The 21,045-nt window shown below is 36.6% G+C and overlaps 1 protein-coding gene across 1 annotated transcript in view; it reads left to right on the top strand.

Moving 5' to 3' along the window:
• Positions 1–17,608, top strand: part of CDNF (cerebral dopamine neurotrophic factor) — a 31,334-nt gene extending 13,726 nt beyond the window's left edge. The window contains exons 2-4 of the mRNA XM_066384647.1: positions 5,610–5,737; positions 6,788–6,929; positions 10,845–17,608. Of these exons, the coding sequence (XP_066240744.1) occupies positions 5,610–5,737; positions 6,788–6,929; positions 10,845–11,023 (449 nt within the window). The 3' untranslated portion in view covers positions 11,024–17,608. The remainder of the gene's footprint in view (positions 1–5,609; positions 5,738–6,787; positions 6,930–10,844) is intronic.
• Positions 17,609–21,045: the final 3,437 nt, after the last annotated feature.

Here is a 21,045-nt window from a genome sequence, read left to right as displayed (position 1 = left end):
CCAGGGGGCGATGCTCTGCCCATCTGGGGCATTGCTCTGTTGCAACCAGAGCCATTCTAGCGCCTGAGGCAGAGGCCACAGAGCCATCCTCAGTGCCCGGGCCAACTTTGCTCCAATGGAGCCTTGGCTGCGGGAGGGGAAGAGAGAGACAGAGAGGAAGAAGAGGGGGGAGGGGTGGAGAAGCAGATGGACGCTTCTCCTGTGTGCCCTGGCCGGGAATCAAACCCGGGACTCCTGCACGCCAGGCCGACACTCTACCACTGAGCCAACGGGCCAGGGCCATGTGCTTTTTCTTTGTTCTTTTTTCTCTTTCCTGCTTTCTAGTGGATGGATAAAGTTTTTAAAATCCCTTCCCATGCTCTTCACCAACACTGATTTAACTTTAGTCTGTTCACATTTTTAAGAAATTAACGCTTACATTTTTAACATGCTTAATTGCCTAAAAATTAATATGACTTAATGATAATGTTTTGCTACCCTCCTTCTGGATGACAAAGGACCTTGGGAAGTTTAAGTCGCATTCTTCTTTATTTGTCATCCTAAGCATTAGGATTTTCTTGTATTTGGGTTTTAACAATGATTATATGCTTACATATTCATTATTATTGTTTTTACAATTAATTATTAGTTAGATTTTTCTCCCATTTGCCATTTTCTTCTTTTTATCCTTATTTCTTACAACTCCATCCTTTTTTCTGGATTTTTGTCTCCTTTCTGAAATGCATTGTTTAGTAATTCTACAGTGCTTCATACATGGAAACTGCTTGACAAAGTTTTACTCATTGAATAAGTTAATATATTAAATGTACATAATTTAAATGACTTTAGGTGTCTAATATTAGAGTGATTTATATAATAGATCTTGCCCCATTTGCCCAACAGATAGATAAGACACCTGGTTATTGGGGGCCTGGAGGATAGAGCACATTACCCAGTTTTAATTAATATCATAAATTACTAAGAAGGATAGAGAGAACCAAGGGCTTATACCCTCTCCAATTTTTCTTACTCTGTTTCCCTAGAATTCTCTTTCTAATATTAAAGCTATTGTTTTCCACTATAAGCTTCCAACTTCTGTTTCCTTCTTGGCTTGCTTGCTCCATTTGAGAAAGCAACATGGGAAAGCATCCTTCTCCTACTGAGTAACCAGATGGATAAGTATGGGCCCAGAGTCACAGACCCTGGGATCTAGTATCCTCTCTACCACGTACTGTACAATTTTATTGGCTTCCCTTTGACTCAGTTTCTTAATCTGTAACATGAGAATGGTAACATATCCACATCATAGCTTTGGTCTGGGACTTGAATGAGTAACATACATACTCATGCTAGCACCTGTAAATACCCAACACATTTTAACTATGGGTGTTGTTGTTGCCAGTGCCTCATCTGAGCTCCATTTATTCACTGGCTCTTGACACTGGGTTCGAATATAATGGTTCAAATTGGGATTTCACCTCAGGCTCATTATGATGGAACATATAGACATATGCAGAGTACCAAGGGGCTTCATTCAAGATACATATTCAGGTTTGTCTCTGTGTTTTAAACTAAGATATTCCTCAAGAGTAATATAGTCATAGTAGGGGACTTTTACACCTCATTTATGTCAATGAATAAATCAGAGAAAATCAACAAGGAAACATCAGCCTTAAATGACACACTAGATCAGATGGATTTAATTGATATCTTCAGAGCATTTTACCCCAAAGCAGCAGCATATACATTCTTTTCAAGTGCATGTGGAACATTTTCTAGGCTAGAACGCATACTAGGATACAAAACAAATCTCAAAAAATTTAAGAAGATTGAAATCATATCAAGCATTTTCTCTGACCATAATGGTATGAAACTAGAAATCAATCACAAAAACAAAACAAAACAAAAACTGAAAAACACAAAAATACATGGAGGCTAAACAACAAGTTATAAAACAATGAATGAGTTAACAATGAGATCATGGAAGAAATCAAAAGATACCTTGAAACAAATGAAAATGAGAACACAAAACAGCCCCAAATCTATGGGACACAACAAAAGCAGTCTTAAGAGAAAAATGTATAGCATTATAGGCCTCTCTCATATGGACAATCTAACTTAACACTTAAAGAAACTAGAAAAAGAACAAAACAAAGTCCAGAGTGAGTAGAAGAAATGAAATAATAAAGATCAGATCAGAAATAAACAAATAGAGTCTAAAAAAAATACAAATATCAATGAAGCCAAGAACTGACTCTTTGAAAAGATAGACAAGATTCAAAAGCCTTTAACCAGACTTATCAAGAATAAAAGAGAAAGGACTCAAATAAATAAAATCAGAAATGAAAGAGAGGAAGTAACAACTGACATCATTGAAATATAAAGGATTATAAGAAAATATTATGAACTACATGCCAACAATTTGACAATCTGGAAAAATTGGTAAATTCCTAGAAACATACAACCTCCCAAAATTGAAACAAGAAACAGAAAGTCTAAACAGACTAGTTACAACTAATGAAATTGAAGCAGTAATCAAAAAACTCCCAATAAACAAAAGTTCTGGACTGAATGACTTCTCATGTGAATTTTACCAAGCATTTAAATAAGAACTGTCCTTCTCAAACTATTTCAAAAAGTTCAATAGAAGGGAGAAGGGAAGACTCCCAAGCTCATTTTATGAGGCTAGCATTATCCTAATTCTAAAACCAGATGAAAACAGTAAAAAGAAAGGAAATTATAGACCAATATCCCTGATGAACATAAAGCTAAAATCCTCAAAATTTATAGCAAAACAAATCCAGCAATACATGAAAAAGATCATACACTATGATAAAGTGGGTTTATTTCAGGGACACCAGGTTGGTACAATATTTGAAAATCAATAAACATTGTATACCACATAAATAAAATGAAGGATAAAAAACCGTATAGTCATATAAATAGATGCAGAAACAGCATTTGATAAAATCCAGCACCCATTTATGTTAAAAACTCTTAGCAAAGTGGAAATAGAGGGACCATACCTCAACATAATAAAGGCCATACATGACAAACCCACAGCCAACATCATACTCAATGGGCAAAAAATAAGTGTTTCCGTAAAGATCAGAACAAGAAAGGGATGTTCATTTTCACCCCTCTTATTCAACATAGTACTGGAAGGCCTAGCCACAGCAATAAGATGAGAAAAAGAAATAAAAGATATCCAAAAGAGGAAGGAAGAAGAAAACTGTCATTATTTGCAGATGATATGATACTGTATATAGAAAACTCTAAAGATTCCCCCCAAAAAACTACTAAAAGTAGTAAGTGAATTCAGCTAGGTATCAGGATACAAAATAAATATCCAGAAATCAGTTACATTTTTATATACCATTAATGAACTATCAGAAAGGGAAACTAAGAAAACAATTGCTTCAAAAAGAATAAAGTACCTAGGAATAAATTTAACCAAGGACATAAAATACTTATACTCAGAAAATTATAAGACACTGGAGAAAGAATTGAAGAAGATACAAATAAGTGGAAATATATACCAAGTTCATGGATAGGAATAATTAACATAATTAAAATGTCCATACTATCCAAACACTATTTTTATCAAGATACCAATGGTGTGTTTCACAGAACTAGAACAAATATTCTAAAAATTTATATGAAACCGCAAAAGACCTTGAATAGCCACAGCAATCTTGAGAAAGAACAACAATGTTGGAGAAATCATGCTACCTATTATGAAACTATACTACAATGCTATAGTAATCAAAACAGCATAGTTCTGGCATAAAACCAGACATATAGATCAATGGAATAGATACTACAGTGCCCAGAAACAAATGTACACCTGTATAGTCCATTAATATTTAACAAAAGAGGTAAAATCATACAACTGAGTAAAATGTATGTTAATAAATGGTGTTGGGAAAACTGGAAAGATAAGTGCAAAAAATGAAATAGACCACCTTCTCACACCATATACAAGAATAAGCTCAAAATGGATTAAAGACTTAAACATTAGACACGAAACCATAAAACCATTAGAAGAAAAAGAAAACACAGGCAGTAAAATCTCAGACATCTCTCTTAGCAATTTTTTTTTCTGGGCTATCTCCTCAGGCAAGGGAAACAAAAGAAAATATAAACAAAAGGAAACAGATTAAACTATAAAGTTTTTGCAAGTGAAACTAACAAGACAACCCACTGAATGGAAGAACACATTCAGCAATGATACATCTGATAAGGGGTTAATATGTAAAATTTATAAAGAACTCATACAACTCAATATCAAAACAACAACAAATAATTCAACTAAAAAATGGGCAGAGGTCCTGAATAGATACTTCTTTAAAGAGGACATATGAAAAGAAGCTCAACATTACTAAGCATGAGAGAAATGCTAAATATCCCACAATGAGATGCCATCTCACACCGGTCCGAATGGCTGTCATCAGTAAAGGAAAACAAATGTTGGTGAGGATGTAGAGAAAAGGGAACACTTGTGCACTATTGGTGGGAACACGGATTGCTGCAGCCACTGTGGAAAACTATAAATTTTCCTCAAAAAATTAATAATGAAACTGCTTTATGACCCAGTGATTCCTCTTCAGAGTATATTTCCAAAGAAACCCAAGACACTAATTTGAAAAAATATATACATTCCTATATTTATTGCAGCATTATTTACAATAACCAAGATATGAAAGTAACCCAAGTGCCCACTAATAGATGAGTAGATAAAAAAGTGATGATATGTGTATACAATGGAATAATACTCAGACATAAAAATGGATAAAATCTTATTATTAGCAACAGCAAGAATGGACCTAGAGGGTATTATGCTAAGTGATGTAAGTCAGACAGAAAAAGACAAATACAACATGATTTCACTTATATGTGGAATCTAAGCAAAATATACTGCTCACAAAAATTAGGGGATATTTAATAGCTTCATATTCATTTTTAAATATCCCCTAATTTTTGTGAGCAGTATAAATGAACAAACAAAATAGAAACAAACTCATAGATACTGAGAACAGACTGATGGTTTCCTGAGGGGAAGGGTTTTGGGGTCCTGGGTAAAAAATGTGAAAGGATTAAGAAGTGCAAATTGGTAGTTACAAAATAGTCATGGGGATGTAAAAATACAGGGTAGGGAACACAGTCAATAATATTGTAATATCTATGTGTGGTTCCAGGTGGTACTTGAAATATCAGGAGGATCACTTTTGTAAAAAGTATATGATTCTCCAACCACTATGCTGTACACTTGAAACTAATACAAAGTGATATCGAATTTAAAAAGCTCCCCCAAACTAAGATGTCCCAAGCATCATATTCTATAGAAAGCTGTATTTTAAGGTTAGCCAAATTTTTTAGGACTGTTCTCATTTGAGGTGAAACTTGGTTCTGAAGATTGATTGATTAGTTGATTCTATGTATCAACTCATATTATTCAAAGCCCAATTCTAAGCTAATAGCTACAGAACCCAAATCATCCTTATTAATATTTTTAATTCAATGTCACGTGTTAAATCATACTTACATTTTTATTTGGTGAGTAGGATGTATATATAGGTGTGGTAGTAGTTATTTTGTACATTAATACATAATTTCTTTGTTCCTTCTAGTATGTGAAGAATTCTTGAACCGATTCTACAACTCCTTGATAGACAGAGGAATTAACTTTTCTCTGGATGCCATAGAAAAAGAATTGATCAGCTTTTGCTTGGGTGTCAAGGGAAAAGAAAACCGCCTGGTATGATAAATTTTCACCTTTCATTTTTCCCTTGTGCTTGAGGGAAACTGCTAATACTCTTCATTTCTTATCTTGGACAATGTTCTCCTGCTTAGAAGCTGGCCCAGGTATACTCACTACAGAGAGCCAGCAGAAATTGATCATTCAGTGAAACGCAGTCATATGAATTTTCATCTAGAATACATCTAGTTTCATTTTGCTTTTGGAATAAACCACAGACAACCAAGCCCATATTTCCTTAATTAAAATTATACAATTAAATGCCTAATTGAGAATTTACTGTCCTGAGTTAAGAATGGGTAGACTTTCTATTTCTTACCAAGACAATTAAACCTTTTAAAAGATTTTATTTCGTTACTTATACAAAACAAAGTATTTATATTTTATTGTAATGGTGTTTATATAGTGTTTCCTGAATATACACAAATGACTTTTTCAATGTACTGGTTTACATCACTAAAAACAATCTGATGCCAATTCCTTTTGCCTAAAATTGTCATATTTAAATTTTCAGTTAAACTTGCATTGTTAACAGCTTACCACTGGCACTCTGTAGATCTCTCAGCATTTATTTGTATCATTAAGTTTTATATTTTTAAATGTAAAATACTAAGTTGGAGAGCTTGAAAGACAGTATAACAGGAAAAAGCATGTGGAATGTAGAGCCAAAATGCTAGATTTAAAAAATTCAATCTCTTCTGCTTGCTAGCTAGGTGACCTTCAATGGGCTTGGGCACTAAATGGGGATTATAATAGTACTAACTTCATAGGGTTGTTGTGGAATTAAATAAGTCCAAACCTGTAAAGCACAGAGCAGCACCTGGCACAGGGAAAACACTCAGCAAACCTTGGAGCATCATGTGAACTGTCCCGCACTTCTCACTAGGATGATCATAGGAATGGAGTCATTTGTTTTCTGGTGTCTTAGGAGGGCTTAAAATGTAACACGTGGGCCATAAAAACTAGGATAACCTCTTTCTTACCTCTCAAAATTATATGACTTGCTTTTCTCAGTGTCTGTGTCACTAAATTCTCTTTGTTCTCCTTCAGTGCTATTATCTAGGAGCAACAAAAGATGCAGCCACAAAGATCCTAAGTGAGGTTACACGCCCAATGACTGTGCACATGCCTGCAATGAAGATTTGTGAGAAGCTCAGGAAGATGGACAGCCAAATCTGTGAGCTGAAATATGGTATAATGGAGTCAAATCTTTTTTCTCAGAGTATTTGAAGTATTGCCAATTCTCAAAACAGGCTATGTTTCTAAAAAGTCAGTGTTAGAAGGAAAGAAATTCTTCACCTGCTCATAGATTGTTGGGCTGCTGCATGGAGTTTTTGAAGGGTAAGAGAAATGAATACTGGCACAAACAGCTTTAGTTAAAACTGTCAACCCAAATAGGAAAGTTTAAACTCTTAAATCATCAAGGCAGTGTCGACTGTGTATGTCAAGGAAAAATGCAAAATATTAAGGGAATAACTATTCTCGGTGTCATGGTGATTTAGCTCTTGGTAACTTATTAAGAAAAATGATCTATTCAAAAAGGATGTAAGGACATTGAAATTTTAAATGTGTCTGCATCTTTTTTTTTTTTTTTTAGATTTGTCTATTATTCTGCCAGCTTTAAATTTTAGGAAATAGGTTATTCACATCAAATCAGGTTTTGTCTGATGAAATAGGCTTATTGAGGGCACCTAAAATAAACAGTGAGGAAAGAAAAATGTCCTATTTAAATCATTATCCTTGGCCTTATACATTTCAACTGGATAAATCTATTTTTATACTGAGGATTTCTATCTGGGCCAGCCTTTTTGGGTAGATTGAATAGGTATGATAAAGGCTGGGTGGGTTCCTCACTTAGCCTGTCCTTAAGACCTGAAATTCCATTAGTAGTGACCCATTTCTTTTGATCAAGTCACTGTTTTATGTTACATACCAAGTGTAGTATTATTGTAAACGACCTAATTAGCACCCAGCTCTGAATTATTTTAGTCTTATTTTCTAATATAGCTGTGTAATAGGCCTATGCACCATAGCTACAAAGCTGGTTTTAAATAGATTTAAGGTTGGAAGATACCAAAAACAACCTGCTTCTCAAATTGCCAAGGGCAGGCCCTAACTTCCAGGGTAGGGATTATGGGACAAGCATCACTTTTTATTGGCTTCCAAGTAATGAAGTAGAGGCAGGAATCACTGCATCCATATATTCTTGAAAGGGACAAACCTGTGCTGATTCTTTTTTTTTTTTTTTTTTTTTTCTTTAGAAAGAGATAGACAGGAAGGGAGGAAGATGAGAAACAGTGACTCATAGTTGTGTCACTATAGTTGTTCATTGATTGTTTCTCGTACATGCCTTGACCAGGAGGCTCCAGTTGAACCAGTGACCACCCCTTGCTCATGCCAATGACCCTGGGATCACATCTATGATCCCACCCTCATGCCAGAAACCCTGTCCTCAAGCTGGTGACCTCAGGGTTTCTAACCTGGGTCCTCAGGTTTGATGTTTTACCTACTGCGCCACCACCTGGTCAGTCTGTGCTGATTCTTTAATTCAACAAATTTATTTTGAATATCTTCTATTATGTGCAATAGATCTTACTGGGTTCCTTGAATAGCAGAAAAAATTAATCAGCTATTATAAAGAAATGCTTACTAGTGTTTTGTCAGTGCTGGCCACTAGAGGCCCTTGGGGAGCCATCAACTAGTTTAATTTTGATATCTACCTTTTCCTTGTAGTTTTAGGGTTTTACAGAGGTTGCCCCCTTTTAAAATTAATGCCAGATTTCAGTTCTTTAGAAAACTCAAAGAAACTATTGACAATTGCAAGAAAGTATATTTCTCCTTTAACTATATATCTTAAATAGACCACTAGTCCCAATTTCTTGTTCCCTGCTTATTGTTGGCAAGAAAGTTGAGATTGAACAGGGGGACTTTGAGTGTGGGATATTAATAATTTGGGATATAAATGCTTCTGCCTTTAAAAATATTCTGTCAAGCCTGACCAGGCGGTGGCGCAGTGGATAGAGCCTCGGACTGGGATGTGGAGGACCCAGGTTCGAGACCCCAAGGTTGCCAGCTTGAGCACGGCTCATCTGGTTTGAGCAAGGCTCACCAGCTTGAGCCCAAAATCGCTGGTTCGAGCAAGGGGTCACTTGGTCGCTGTAGCCCCCCAGTCAAGGCACATATGAGAAATCAACCAGTGAACAACTAAGGAACTGCAATGAAGAATTGATGTTTCTCATCTCTCTCCCTTCCTGTCTGTCTATCCCTCTCTCTCACTCTCTCTGTCTCTGCCACAAAATAAATAAATAAATAAATAAAAATTTAAAAAAAAAAAAAAAAAAAAAAAAAAATATTCTGTCAAGATAGCCATGAAATTAATAATCAAGGTAAGTGTAGAGTTGGATTATGTTTTCAATTAGGAAGGTGTCATTTGGTTTTTGATCTGAAAGAATATTTTGACTTGTTCTGTATCTTAAAACAATGGGGATCATTATAAAAATTTAAGGGTAGCTGACTCCTTCATCTGCAGCTGACCCTCCAAATAAACAAGGCTTTAAAATCCAACTCTTATTAATTTTTTCCAGATTTATTGAGATATAGTTGACTGAAAACATTGCATAAATTTAAGGGAAATTACCCCTTTCTGATTGGGAAATTATCATCATAAATATACTAGAGATGAGTTTAATTTGTTTTTCTGTTTTGGGGCTTGACATTAGAGAAGTAATTGAGTTTTTGACATTCACGGCAGATATTCTGTAGTCTTGCTAAAGGAGTTAGATGTTGGTGACAAGTATTACTGGAAAGAATGGTAGAAGCCAGCCTGACCGTGGTGGCACAGTGGATAAAGAGTTGACCTGCAATGCTGAGTGAGGTCGCTGGTTCGAAACCCTGGGCTTGCCTGGTCAAGGCACATGTGGGAGTTGATGCTTCCTTCTCTCTCTCTCTCTCTCTCTCTTTCTCTCTCTTGCTTCTCTCTCTAAAATGAATAAAGTTTTTAAAAAAAGAATGTTAGAAGCCAGGTTCTCTGGCATTGAAGCATTAGCATTAAAGAATTGGCTATACCCTGAAGGACTGAAAGTAAATGCCATGATAAATGAGTGATTCTAGCAGGGGTGGGGGATTAGGTGAGGTTAAGCAGAGATCCAAAACAAATAAGGATCAATAAGAATGCTCCTAATTATATTCATGTGTTTAGGTTTCTCTAAATTTGTATTTAAAGTCTCAATACTGCTTTGTAATATGTATGCTTAGCTATTTTACTGAAGACACATCTTTGCATAAAAATTGAGCCTTCTCTTTCTTTTATTTCTTTCTTCTTCTTCTTTTTCAAGTGAGAGGAGGGGAGATAGAGAGACAGACTCCCAGTGCCCAGACTGGGATCCACCCAGTAACCCCCATCTGGGACCAATGCTTTGCCCAACTGGGTCCATGCTCACAGCCAAGTGTGCAAGGCAGAGGCTCCACTGAGCCATCCTCAGCGCTGGGGGCTCAATGCATTCAAACCAATTGAGCCATGCTTGGGGAAGAAGGGGAAGAAGAGAGAGAGAGAGAGGAAAGAGAAGGGGGAGAGGGAGAGGTGGAGAAGCAGATGGTTGCTTCTCCTGTGTGCCCTGACCAGGAATAGAACCTGGGACATCTACACGCTGGGCTGATGCTCTACCACTGAGCCAACCAGCCAGAGCCATAGCTTTCTAGTTAATTATAACCGGTGGATTTCAGTTGGCCATACAATCGATTGTTCCAAGGCATTCCTTTTTATCGATTACCTTCTTTTTACCTTAGGAGCAGCAATTAGAATGTGGTGCTGTTTGTTTTTAGTAATGCTGATCTTGAGAAGGCATGAGGTAGGAGCAGATACTGCAAAGCTACACAGTTTTGAAGCAAGTATAATTCCATGGAGAGAAAGTCTGATAGCCCGCAGCTTATCCCAATAGCTTTGTATATGTACACTTTACTTAGGTATGTCTTGATTTCCATAGAATTGGAACTGTTCTCCACTTTGGATCACAGGTTAGTCAGCACCAAGATAAGTAACAACATTTGCCTTTCCAGATGTTTCAAGTTGTTGTTTTTCAACATTGTGCTCTTCCTTTCTGTTATTTAGAAAGAAAATTAAACTTAGCATCCGTGGACCTGTGGAAGATGAGAGTGGCAGAGCTGAAACAGATACTGGACAGCTGGGGAGAGGAGTGCAGGGCCTGCGTGGAAAAAGCCGACTACGTGAATCTGATCCAAGAACTGGCTCCCAAGTATGCCGCAGCATACCCCAAAGCAGACCTCTGACCTGGACACCAGTGCACCGCTGATTGGAATTAGAGACAAAATGATTTTATAGCATATAGATGTGTTGGTGAAGAGTAACCAGGAATTACCCTGTGTATAGTCTCATACATTTGTTTTGATATTGTACCTCAGAACTGGTTGCTTGAGTTTGTAAGCATAACTGTTAATATTAGTGGTATTTTACATTTTCAGTGTACCAAAACCTAAAAGTGCCTTTCTCATCATTTTCTTGTAAGAACTGTGTATATCACAATCATTGACTACCTCCTAAAATTTGGAAAAGTGAACTACTGAAAAATTGATGGGTAAATTGATTCTAGAAAGGAGGAAAGTATTCACTCTGTGCACTAATATATAATTAAATAGATTAGATTAGGACAAAAGGAACAACATTTAGTGTAATAACTCCCCACTTCAACCCAAAATAATAACCTGGCATAATCAAAAGTTTTTTTTTTTTAAAGTAAACTGTGTTTTCAACTACAAATCACTCTACTTTCTAGCTCTCTTTGGTATCAGAAATGGGAGGGCAGGAGGTACTACTTGAAATAGTATCTCCCATAATAAGAAAACCTACTTAAAACCTGTTTAAACCTACTTAAAGACAATAGATCAAGAATCTACTCAAGTATATGGCATATGTGTGTGGGGGGGAGCAAGAGGGTCTATCATGCTCCGGGCGCCACTCGCAGAGGGGCGCCAAATGGTCTCCAAGCAAACAAGAAAAGTGTAGTAGAAGTGTAGTCAGGGGGAAGGGAGGCGCCAATCAAGTGTGGAGTCCGGGGCGCCAGTTATGTTCGCTAAGCCACTGTTCAAGTATATCCAATGTTTAGGCAGATTGTTATCAATACTCACACTGCTGAGTGATCAAAGTTCAATGTCTTTCACATGCCTTCCCATCACATAGTAGATCACTTTCTGATTAAGGATTAAAACAGAATAAGGGTACATGCAGGCAACATGGAGCTTTATGGTTCTAAGTGCTATTTTATCAGCTTTAAATTATAAAATCATTCTTGGCTCCATTTTCTGGCCACTAAGAATAAGATCCCACCAGAGAAGTGGCTGCCTGTGTGCAAGGTGGAGGTGGAGAATTACTGCAGAGCAGCCCAGCAGAACCTTCTGGGGGGATGAGACCACCTGTAACTTGATGGTGGTTCCATGGGTGAATATCCCTGTCAAACTCATCTGGTAGTACAGGGAAGATCTGGGCATTTTATTGTATGGAAATTATGTAATTTTCTACAGCACTGCTGTAGAAAAATTATTAGAAAATTAACTAAAATTAATTGATTCAAAACTTCTTGTGCATTTAAAGAATTGCATACTGACTGAGAGTTCTTTTGGGGTGTGGAGGAGAAATATTCCAGACTGCAAGTATACATTGGAAGTATTATTTCCACTTTTAAATGCTGCACAGGTAAACAAAATTTTAGTTGAGCACTTGGGATGTAACCAAACTTGCCCGAGAATTAGTGGTTAGTAACTTAAAAATGAGAATAAAAAAGCTTTGGTGTCATAAATGGCCAAAGGGTTATTGCTCTTGGATTTCAGCAGCTTTTATTGTTATGTGTAAAGCGTGTAAAGCACTCTACTTAATTATGAATTATATCTTTAAACTGCCCAAATTTAGTTTAGTTTTTTTTTTTTTTTTACTTTTTATAAACTTGTTTGGTTTTCTTTCATGCATTTGAACCTGTTGAGAAAATTGTTGTTTGAAAATAGTATGTTTGATATCTCAAACTCAGATCAGATTTTTTTCAGTATCTTTTTAATTAATCAGGTTATAAATCTAGGTAATAAAAATACTGCCTAATAGGTCATCCAAATCCATAATATTTAATCTGGTTTTTCAAAAGACATTTACTTTTAGTCAGTGCTACTCAAACTTCTCAAACTGTGCATACAAATCACCTGGGTACCTTGTTAAAATGTGGTTTGGAATCAGTATGTCTGGAAGGGGCCTGAACCTCTGTATTACTAATAAACTCCAAGTGATACCCAGCCTGTTCTTCCAGGGACCACACTTTGAGCAGCAAGGGCTTGAGTCGTGGATCCTGTGATTGATTTATTTTTCTTTCTGCCAGTCTCAATCAACTAGGTTTATGATAGAGCTGAATAGGACCATAATAATAAAAAAACAAACAACAATAAAATCACAAGTATTGATTCTTTCATGTAAAAGAAAGCCCAGAGGTAGTCAGTCCAGAGTAAATATGGCAGAGTTAATTATTCAGAATTGAGCTCTGATTTTTTGCTTCATATCCTAGAGATGGGTTTCATTCTTAACCCACCGTCAAGTTGGCTGCTAGAACTCTTTGTTCTAGGAGGGGGAAGCCATGAAAAGACCTGCCTCTGAACTGAGCAGCCTTCTTCTCTTCTTCCTCTCCTCCTATGATCTCCCCCACCCCAACCAAAGTTCCATATCCCACTGAACACTCTGCCTATATGTCACTGACCAGAACTTAACCACATGCCAAACCCAGATGCAAGGCAGTTTGGGAAATAACATCCTTTGGTTGAGTCCATTGCTGCCCAAATAATACCAGGAATTTTTTTTTTTAATTGAGGAAGAAGGAAGAAATAATTTTTGGCCATAAGCTACCTCAGTCATACAGCATAAATCTCTCCTTCCTGTAAATCTTAGTTATAATTCCTGGTTATCATACCCTAAATAACTCTTCCCTCTCCTTGCTATTTGCTTCTTTCATAAATGTATGCCGTTATGTCTTTTCTTCTTTTTTGGTCAAGAAGTAGCTACTGCTTTTCTATTTTATTTTCATTCTAAACCTCTCTCTTTCTCTCTCTCTCTCGTGTGTGTGTTAATGCATTTTTGGTGAGTTTTTACCCCAATTTCATAAGCACACAAGATTTAGAAGTCAGATATTCTGACAGAAGTGAAAAACTCTGGGCTAAAAACTTTCATTGAAATGTTTGAGGCAGAAGCTTTGGTCAGTTGGCTCAGCGGTAGAGTGTTGACCTGGTATGTGGAAGTCCCAGGTTCGATTCCCAGTCAGGGCACACAGGAGAAGCGCCCATCTACTTCTCCACCCTTCCCCCTCTCCTTCCCCTTTGTCTCTCTCTTCCCCTCCTGCAGCCAAGGCTCCATGGGAGCAAAGTTGACCCGGACACTGAGGATGGCTCCATGGCCTCTGCCTCAGGTGCTAGAAAGGCTCAGGCTGCAACAGAGTGATGCCCAAGAGGGGCAGAGCATCGCACCCTGGTAGGCATGCCGGGTGGATCCCGGTTGGGCGCATGTGGATGTCTGTCTGACTCCCTCCCCCCCTTCTAACTTTAGAAAAATACAAAAAAAAAGTGTTTGGGGCAGACATTACTCCTGATATAAATTTTAGATTTCTAAAATTCCAAGATGACCCTTTACTGTGCTTCCTAAGTACAAATGAGAGACTAGATATAACATTTAGAGTATAGCTTAAAAGCTTTTTATTAGAGTGTGTCTATCTGTAACCCACATCCTACTGAAGGCTGTTAAATTTAGAACATCAAATTTAGCCTACTAGCTTGGCATATAAAACAAGAAAATATTAAGACTATCAGATCCCTAAAAAAGAGCAAAGCATTTTGTGATCCAGAGGCCCTGTCTGTGGGTTTCAGCAGCTCTTGGTTTCTTTTATAAGAAGATATCTGAGTTTATCCACTGACTCTCATCCAGAAGAAGTGATTTTCAGGTGCCCATTCTTCTACAATGTGTTTGAAATAAAATAATTTCAACAAGAGAGAAATAGAAAACAGAATGAGTAGTATGTATTACTATGTTTTCTGTTTGTTTTAGGTATGATTTTTAATGACAAAAATTGTGAGAATTTGGGATTGTGCAGGCCACCCCAGTGCTGAATTTCTAAAGTTCACCAGGATTTAAATTAAAATTTTAGTGTGTGAGACTGATAAATTAAAAATTTTAATGTATCAATAGTAGTTGGCAGAAGTAACGTTGTTAGCTGTCAGTGGAGTGGATCGGTTTTAAGGCAGTATTTTTTAAGAGCTCCTTAGATGATTTCCCTACAAATCTGTCCTAGGTGCTTTCCATATGCCTAAGTCCCTCAGCTCTTGGTGTGTGAAGCTCAACCTGTAAATTTGGTTCTTTCAAAGTTTCATGGTTGACCCTGGAAGTTAGCACACCTGGTCGGACAAGTTGTGTGTTTTCTGTGAATGTATACTGCATATTAAGATACTGTAGATTAGCTGAATTATACTGTATAAGAGATGGGTTAACCAGCATTTAGAACAACAACAACAACAATAACAAAAAAGAACACATGAAGACATAGAATAGAGGTCCACAGTCCATTACCAAAATATTGGGAGCTGGGTATTCTTAGAACTCATAATTTATTTTCAGATTCTGGAAAAATACTATGATGCATACACTAAATATTTTATAATCCCCTAGGAGCTTGGGGCAGCACCCTGTAACACCCTTCCATAAATCCAGAAGAAGTCAGCTCAAGCTTTGCTTGTCAAGTCAATTACAAACAAGAAACTTTATTTTCAGAGCTTTTCAGATTTCTGAATCTTGGATGAGAGATTGTGGCACTGTAATTCTGTGGTGACCCCAATTTGGGTGTTACCAGTCATTAAGACATTGAACTTTCTTTTTTTCTACCTCCCATGGACTAGTCTCCTGCAGAAAGAGCTTCTTTCTCCTAGAAAGGAGTTGAAAAGCAGCTGGGGAACTCAGGTAATTAGGACTCTTTGGCCACATGCCTTCCCTGAGCATAGTTCAGGGTAAACGTTCAAGACTCACCAAGAAAACATGCTCACCATGTTGTCTTCCTTTCAAACAGGCGGGTCACCTGTGGTTTTGCCTCTTCAGGTCACAATAACCATGTAGCAGAAAGGAGTAGCTGCTCCTCCTTCCTGCAACTACCACCCTGGAGACTTTCCTGTCATCAGCCTGAAAGTCGGTTCAGCCTTTGCAACCAACTGTCTGATAGTCACTATAGCCGCACTGTTTACAGGAGCTGCAGAAGACGTTACTGTTTACAGGGCTCTTGCCTTTTTTCCTTTTGAATTTTTTAAAACCTATTTTGGAAAGAACAGATCAAATGTTGGTGCTTTAGTGGTGGAGCAGCTGTAAATACTTTCTGAGGGATCTTGGGCTGTGCAATTTTTAGCAGACAGTGAACTTGCTCACCTGATAGGTATTATCTAAGAATGCGCGTCTATCCCAGAAATTTGATGTTCTCTCATTTCCGTGTCTTCCACTGTCCACCAAATATAGTACTTCTCATATATCTCTATTCCTCTTCAGTCCCAAATTAACACATTCCTTGTTTCTTTCACAAAGGAGTCTGGAATTTTCTCCTTTCCAAATTATATTCATATGTATATGTTTTTTGCCTCTCCAGAAAGTTCCGAGTTACAGCTCCTTAACATTAGGCTATAAGTGCTCAAAAGCCTGGCTCAGACCCATTTTCAAATGAGCTTTGCAGTCTCCTTTGTTTTCTCTGATATAATTTATTGGTAGTTGCCAAAAGTTTCATTCTATTGGAAAAATCTTATTACTGTAATAGCATCTTGAACATACAAAGATAGAAGTAGAAATAATAAGACAGAAAGAGCACTGAACTGGAATTTTAGTCTGAGGTGCTATATGAGAAGGATCATTTAATTTTTCTGATCTTTAGTTTTTCCTCTTAGAATATTTACTAATAATATCTACTTAATTGAGTTTTTGTGAAGATTAAATGGGAAAAATATAAGTAAAATATGTAACAGAGTGCCTATCTCAGGGTAGATACCTTAATAGATATTTTTTGAATCTGAGTGCCACTTTTTAAGATTTCATTTATTGTCACAGTGTTCTACATGAAAGCATGGGATTGGCCCATTTTATGGTTGAGGAAGTGAAGCAGAGGCGACATTTAGTGATTTGGTCACCAAAGCTTGGAAATAAATTCAAGTCACCTGACTTCTGGATTGGATATAATTTTTTGCTTGAGAAGTTCAAGGGTGAGTGAGATTGCTAAATCAAGCAATTAAGACTTTAAAATGATTTTTGGAAATCTGGCACATTCACACCTTGCGCCTCTGAGTTCTTAATGGGATTAAAAGAAATAGCCAAAATAAATTGTTCTCGATTGGAATTCAATAGGTAATGAATAGAATGTGTTCTGAAATGGCACCTGTGATCAGTAGTGAGTTCTTTTATTTGGGATGACTCAGTATTTCTGGAGTCTTTAATTCTACACCTCCATGGGGCTATTGTGTCATGTGAGATGCAAGAGAATTTAGGTCAACTGTCTTGTCCAACAACAAGTATGATGAATATGTTCAGTGATCTTTTTATTGCAGCCACATTGATCAGCTCTCCGGAAGTGCCTGGGAAATTTACTCATCAGCATATGTGTCTAGAAGGCCTATTAAAACTCCTGAAACTCATCAATCTCAGGTGAAACAGTTTGTGAGTTGGGCTTTATTTGAGCTAGTTAGACTATTAGTAATTTCCCCATTTATTTTTTTTCCTACTAGGCAAAAAAGATAATATAATGTCATTCTCTATTAGTCTATTTTGAAGAGTTGCTTTTCATTTGTTTAAATTGTTAGAAAAATATAATGGTTGACTTTTCCCTGTTTTCATAGTAGTATCAATTATTTTTATCTATCTTATATTTATTAGGACATACTCTAAATTATATAGTTCTCTTCTAGAGGAAGGGGAAAATATATAATATATTGCTTGGGAAAGTCAATGAGTATCTATGGATGTGGTTTGGTTTAAAAGCTTACTTATACTTTAATTTTAAACATAAGCCTTCATGAGTAAATACTATATTAAAAAGCAAAAGCCACCTACAAGCTTTTAATAATAATCACTGTAGTTAACTCAAATTCAGTTTTTCCCTAGCTACAAGAATGATGATTTGATGATTTAATGTTTTTAAAGTGACATCACGTGTGGTTTGGGTTGAGGGATGATTGGGGCAATGGCGTTTATGAACTTTTTATTCCTGAGATCTTGACTCTCTGATCAGTGTGTCACTTCCTAGGAAATGGAAACAGGCAGAAAGGACTACTAGAATATTCTTTCTCTTAGCTTCATTGGCCCCAATGTACAAAACGAAAAGCCTAACAAAAATAACCACCCACAGGCTTACCTTTGGCATACGCACATAAGTCATGCCTTGTATTTCTATTGATTCCCAGGTGACTTGAGGGTCAGTTTTGCAAGGCTTCGAATTCTTGTCCTGGCCCAACCTCTGCTCCTATTGTGCTTAACATCTCCCTAGCTGTTGGCAGAGTGATGGTCCCATGTGCTTTAGGAAGCCTATGTTCTTTCATAGATGCCTCTCCCACTTTCATCTTCTAGTTATAGAATAATGACTTGTACAGAGAAACTTTGTTATTCCCAAGGAGTATACCAAGGGAGAAACTGTTCTTTAGCAAACACAGCAGACAAAATTGCTTCCTCTAAGTTTTTACTGATTATGAATGTGCCTGAATCATTTCACATGTGCATGCTTTCTGTAAAATGGGTCACAGATATAGAACAAGGAAGGAAATTGTGATGCCCATTCCTAAATCAGATGACCAAAAGTCCTCCTAAATTAAAATATAATTTTAAAAGAGAATAGACTGTTAGAAAGAAATAAGACACCTGGAAAATTTGCTAGTTGCACTGCCAGAGAGTAAGCACATGGAAAATTTAGGCCCTGTATAAGGTTCTTAAGGATTTTGTCCATTGGTACCAACTTTACCTTGAATGTATCTTTGGAATACTTCAGTAACCCAAGTCTGAAGACGTTTTTTCCTCCTATGACGTGCAGTCATTCACATGAGGATTTTAAGTACATGATCTTATCTAGCAGTAAAAGTTGAAAAAGAAAATGCATGCTTTAATAAATTTTATGTAACAACTTAAATATCTTCAAATGGGGAATCAGTTTAAAAATGAAAGAATATCAAAATAAGGCAATTCTATGCAATAATTAAAAGGCTGAGGTAGATTTCTCTCTACTGATGTGGAAAGATAATTAAGATATATTAAGTGAAAAGAGCAAGGTGCAAAAGAGTTTGTATAGTGTGATCCCATTTTTTTTTTAAATAGCAAAAACAAAAACAACAACACTCCTGTGTATGGCCATAAGCATAGAAAAAAAATCTCAAATTATGTCTCTCTCTTTTCCTCCTCCTATTTATTTTTGTTAAAAGTCAGTGTTGAATTTTATCATGTACTTTTTGGGGCATTACTTTTACTTTGAAATAATTTAAAACTTACAGAAAATTTTCAGTTTCAAGAATAATACATAAAAGTCCTATAGACGTTTCATAAGAGTAACCAATTGTCATTACTTTTCCATATTTTCCATTTCTCTCTCTACATATTTACACATATTTTTTCCTTGAGCATTTGAAATTAAATTGCAAAGGTGTGATCTACCATTACTTCTAAATAACACAATGTGTATTTCCTTAAAATAAGAACATTCCTTACATAGTCACAGAATCCCATCAAAATCAGAAGAGGATTTAATGGAGGGCGTCCTGGGCCCCGACTTCTGAAGGGCCCTGCAAAACCCCAACTTTACACTTTTTTCTAATGACACCAAGTTTGGTTTCATATGTGCAATTTTAACATTAATAGTACATAATAATGTTTGTTTATTTTAAAATATGGTTAACGTGTACTTTTATTTTCCCTGTCTCTCTCTCTTTTTAAGAGGCCCAATATTTTCTTCTGCTCCTGGGGCCTCAACCAACCTTAATCTGCCTCTGATACTGTACTATTTTCAAATAGAAAGGTTCCCCACTCAAATTTTACCAGTTGTCTTAACGATGCCCTTTATATTTCCAGAACTGAACACTGGCATGTCTCCTTAGTTGTCTTCAATCTGGACAAGTTATTTAGTCTTTATCTTTCATGACCTTGATATTTTTGAAGTGTACACACAAATTACTTTGAAGGATGTCCCTCAGTTTAGGGTTGTCTAATGTTTTGTAATGATCAGATTCAGATATATTCTGGGAAGATTAAAAAAATGATGGTGTGTTCTTTTAAGTATATGTCATCAGAAGGTACATGATGTGAATTTTATTTATTACTAGTGATGTTGACTTTTATTATTTGGTTAAGATGGTGTCTTTCAGGTTTTTCCACAATAAATTAATAAGTACTTTGTGATAGAATATTAATAAGTATTGGTAAGTATTCATTAAGATGTTGATATTTTGTGGGGAGATAGTTTAAGACTGTGTAAATATCAGGTTCCCCATTATACCTCTATGCATTAATTTTGGCTTCCAGAGATGCTTCTTAACCTGACCCAATTTTTAAGATGGTTGATAATTATATAATGCTACTTTTCCTTCTATACTTATTAGTTGGTATTCTACTCCAAAGTAGAGTCTTCACTTCTTATTTATTTATATCAGTATGAATTCCTGTTTTATTAAATGAGTTTTAATTCATTACCAGCAGTGTTTCCTTTGATGCTCAAACTGGCCCAGATTGGGCCAGTAGGAACTTTTTAAAAATCCTGTCCCCATCATTCTTTGAGAGCTTCCATATTTCCTATCACCAGAAACTCCAGGCTCATCTGATATTTTCCTTGCTCCAGCCTTGGAATCAGCCTTTCTTCAAGGAGAGCTAGTTTCTTTTAGTTGAGAATAATATTTAGAATTCAAGATTTAGGCGTTAAAATTGCTCAGTGCTACCAGGGGTCTACCCTCCCAGTGGGTAGAGCTACATACACACATACATATATTATCTAGATCTATATCTGCATATTTTGGAAAACCTATGTTTGTGCCAATGCCTCCGATTGCAATCCAACATCATATGAGTTATTCTAGTCTTCACTCTTCCATATGTGTACCACCCTTCTTCCACAGTGAGAAGCCTGGCTCCCATTATTTTCAATGTATTTGATTAATTCTTATGGATACAACCAATCTCCCATTCATGATGGCTGTCTTCTTAGCTCCAGTGCTTCAGCTCACATTGTCCAGTGCAGGTGAAGACTCAAAAGATTCCCCTAGCTCTGGTGGTGTGCCAGCTGAGA

Source organism: Saccopteryx leptura, chromosome 5 (assembly GCF_036850995.1).
Source record: "Saccopteryx leptura isolate mSacLep1 chromosome 5, mSacLep1_pri_phased_curated, whole genome shotgun sequence".
NCBI classification, from domain to species: Eukaryota; Metazoa; Chordata; class Mammalia; order Chiroptera; family Emballonuridae; genus Saccopteryx; species Saccopteryx leptura.
The sequence above is the reverse complement of the archived record's forward strand: the minus strand, read 5'-3'. Positions and strand labels throughout refer to the sequence as shown.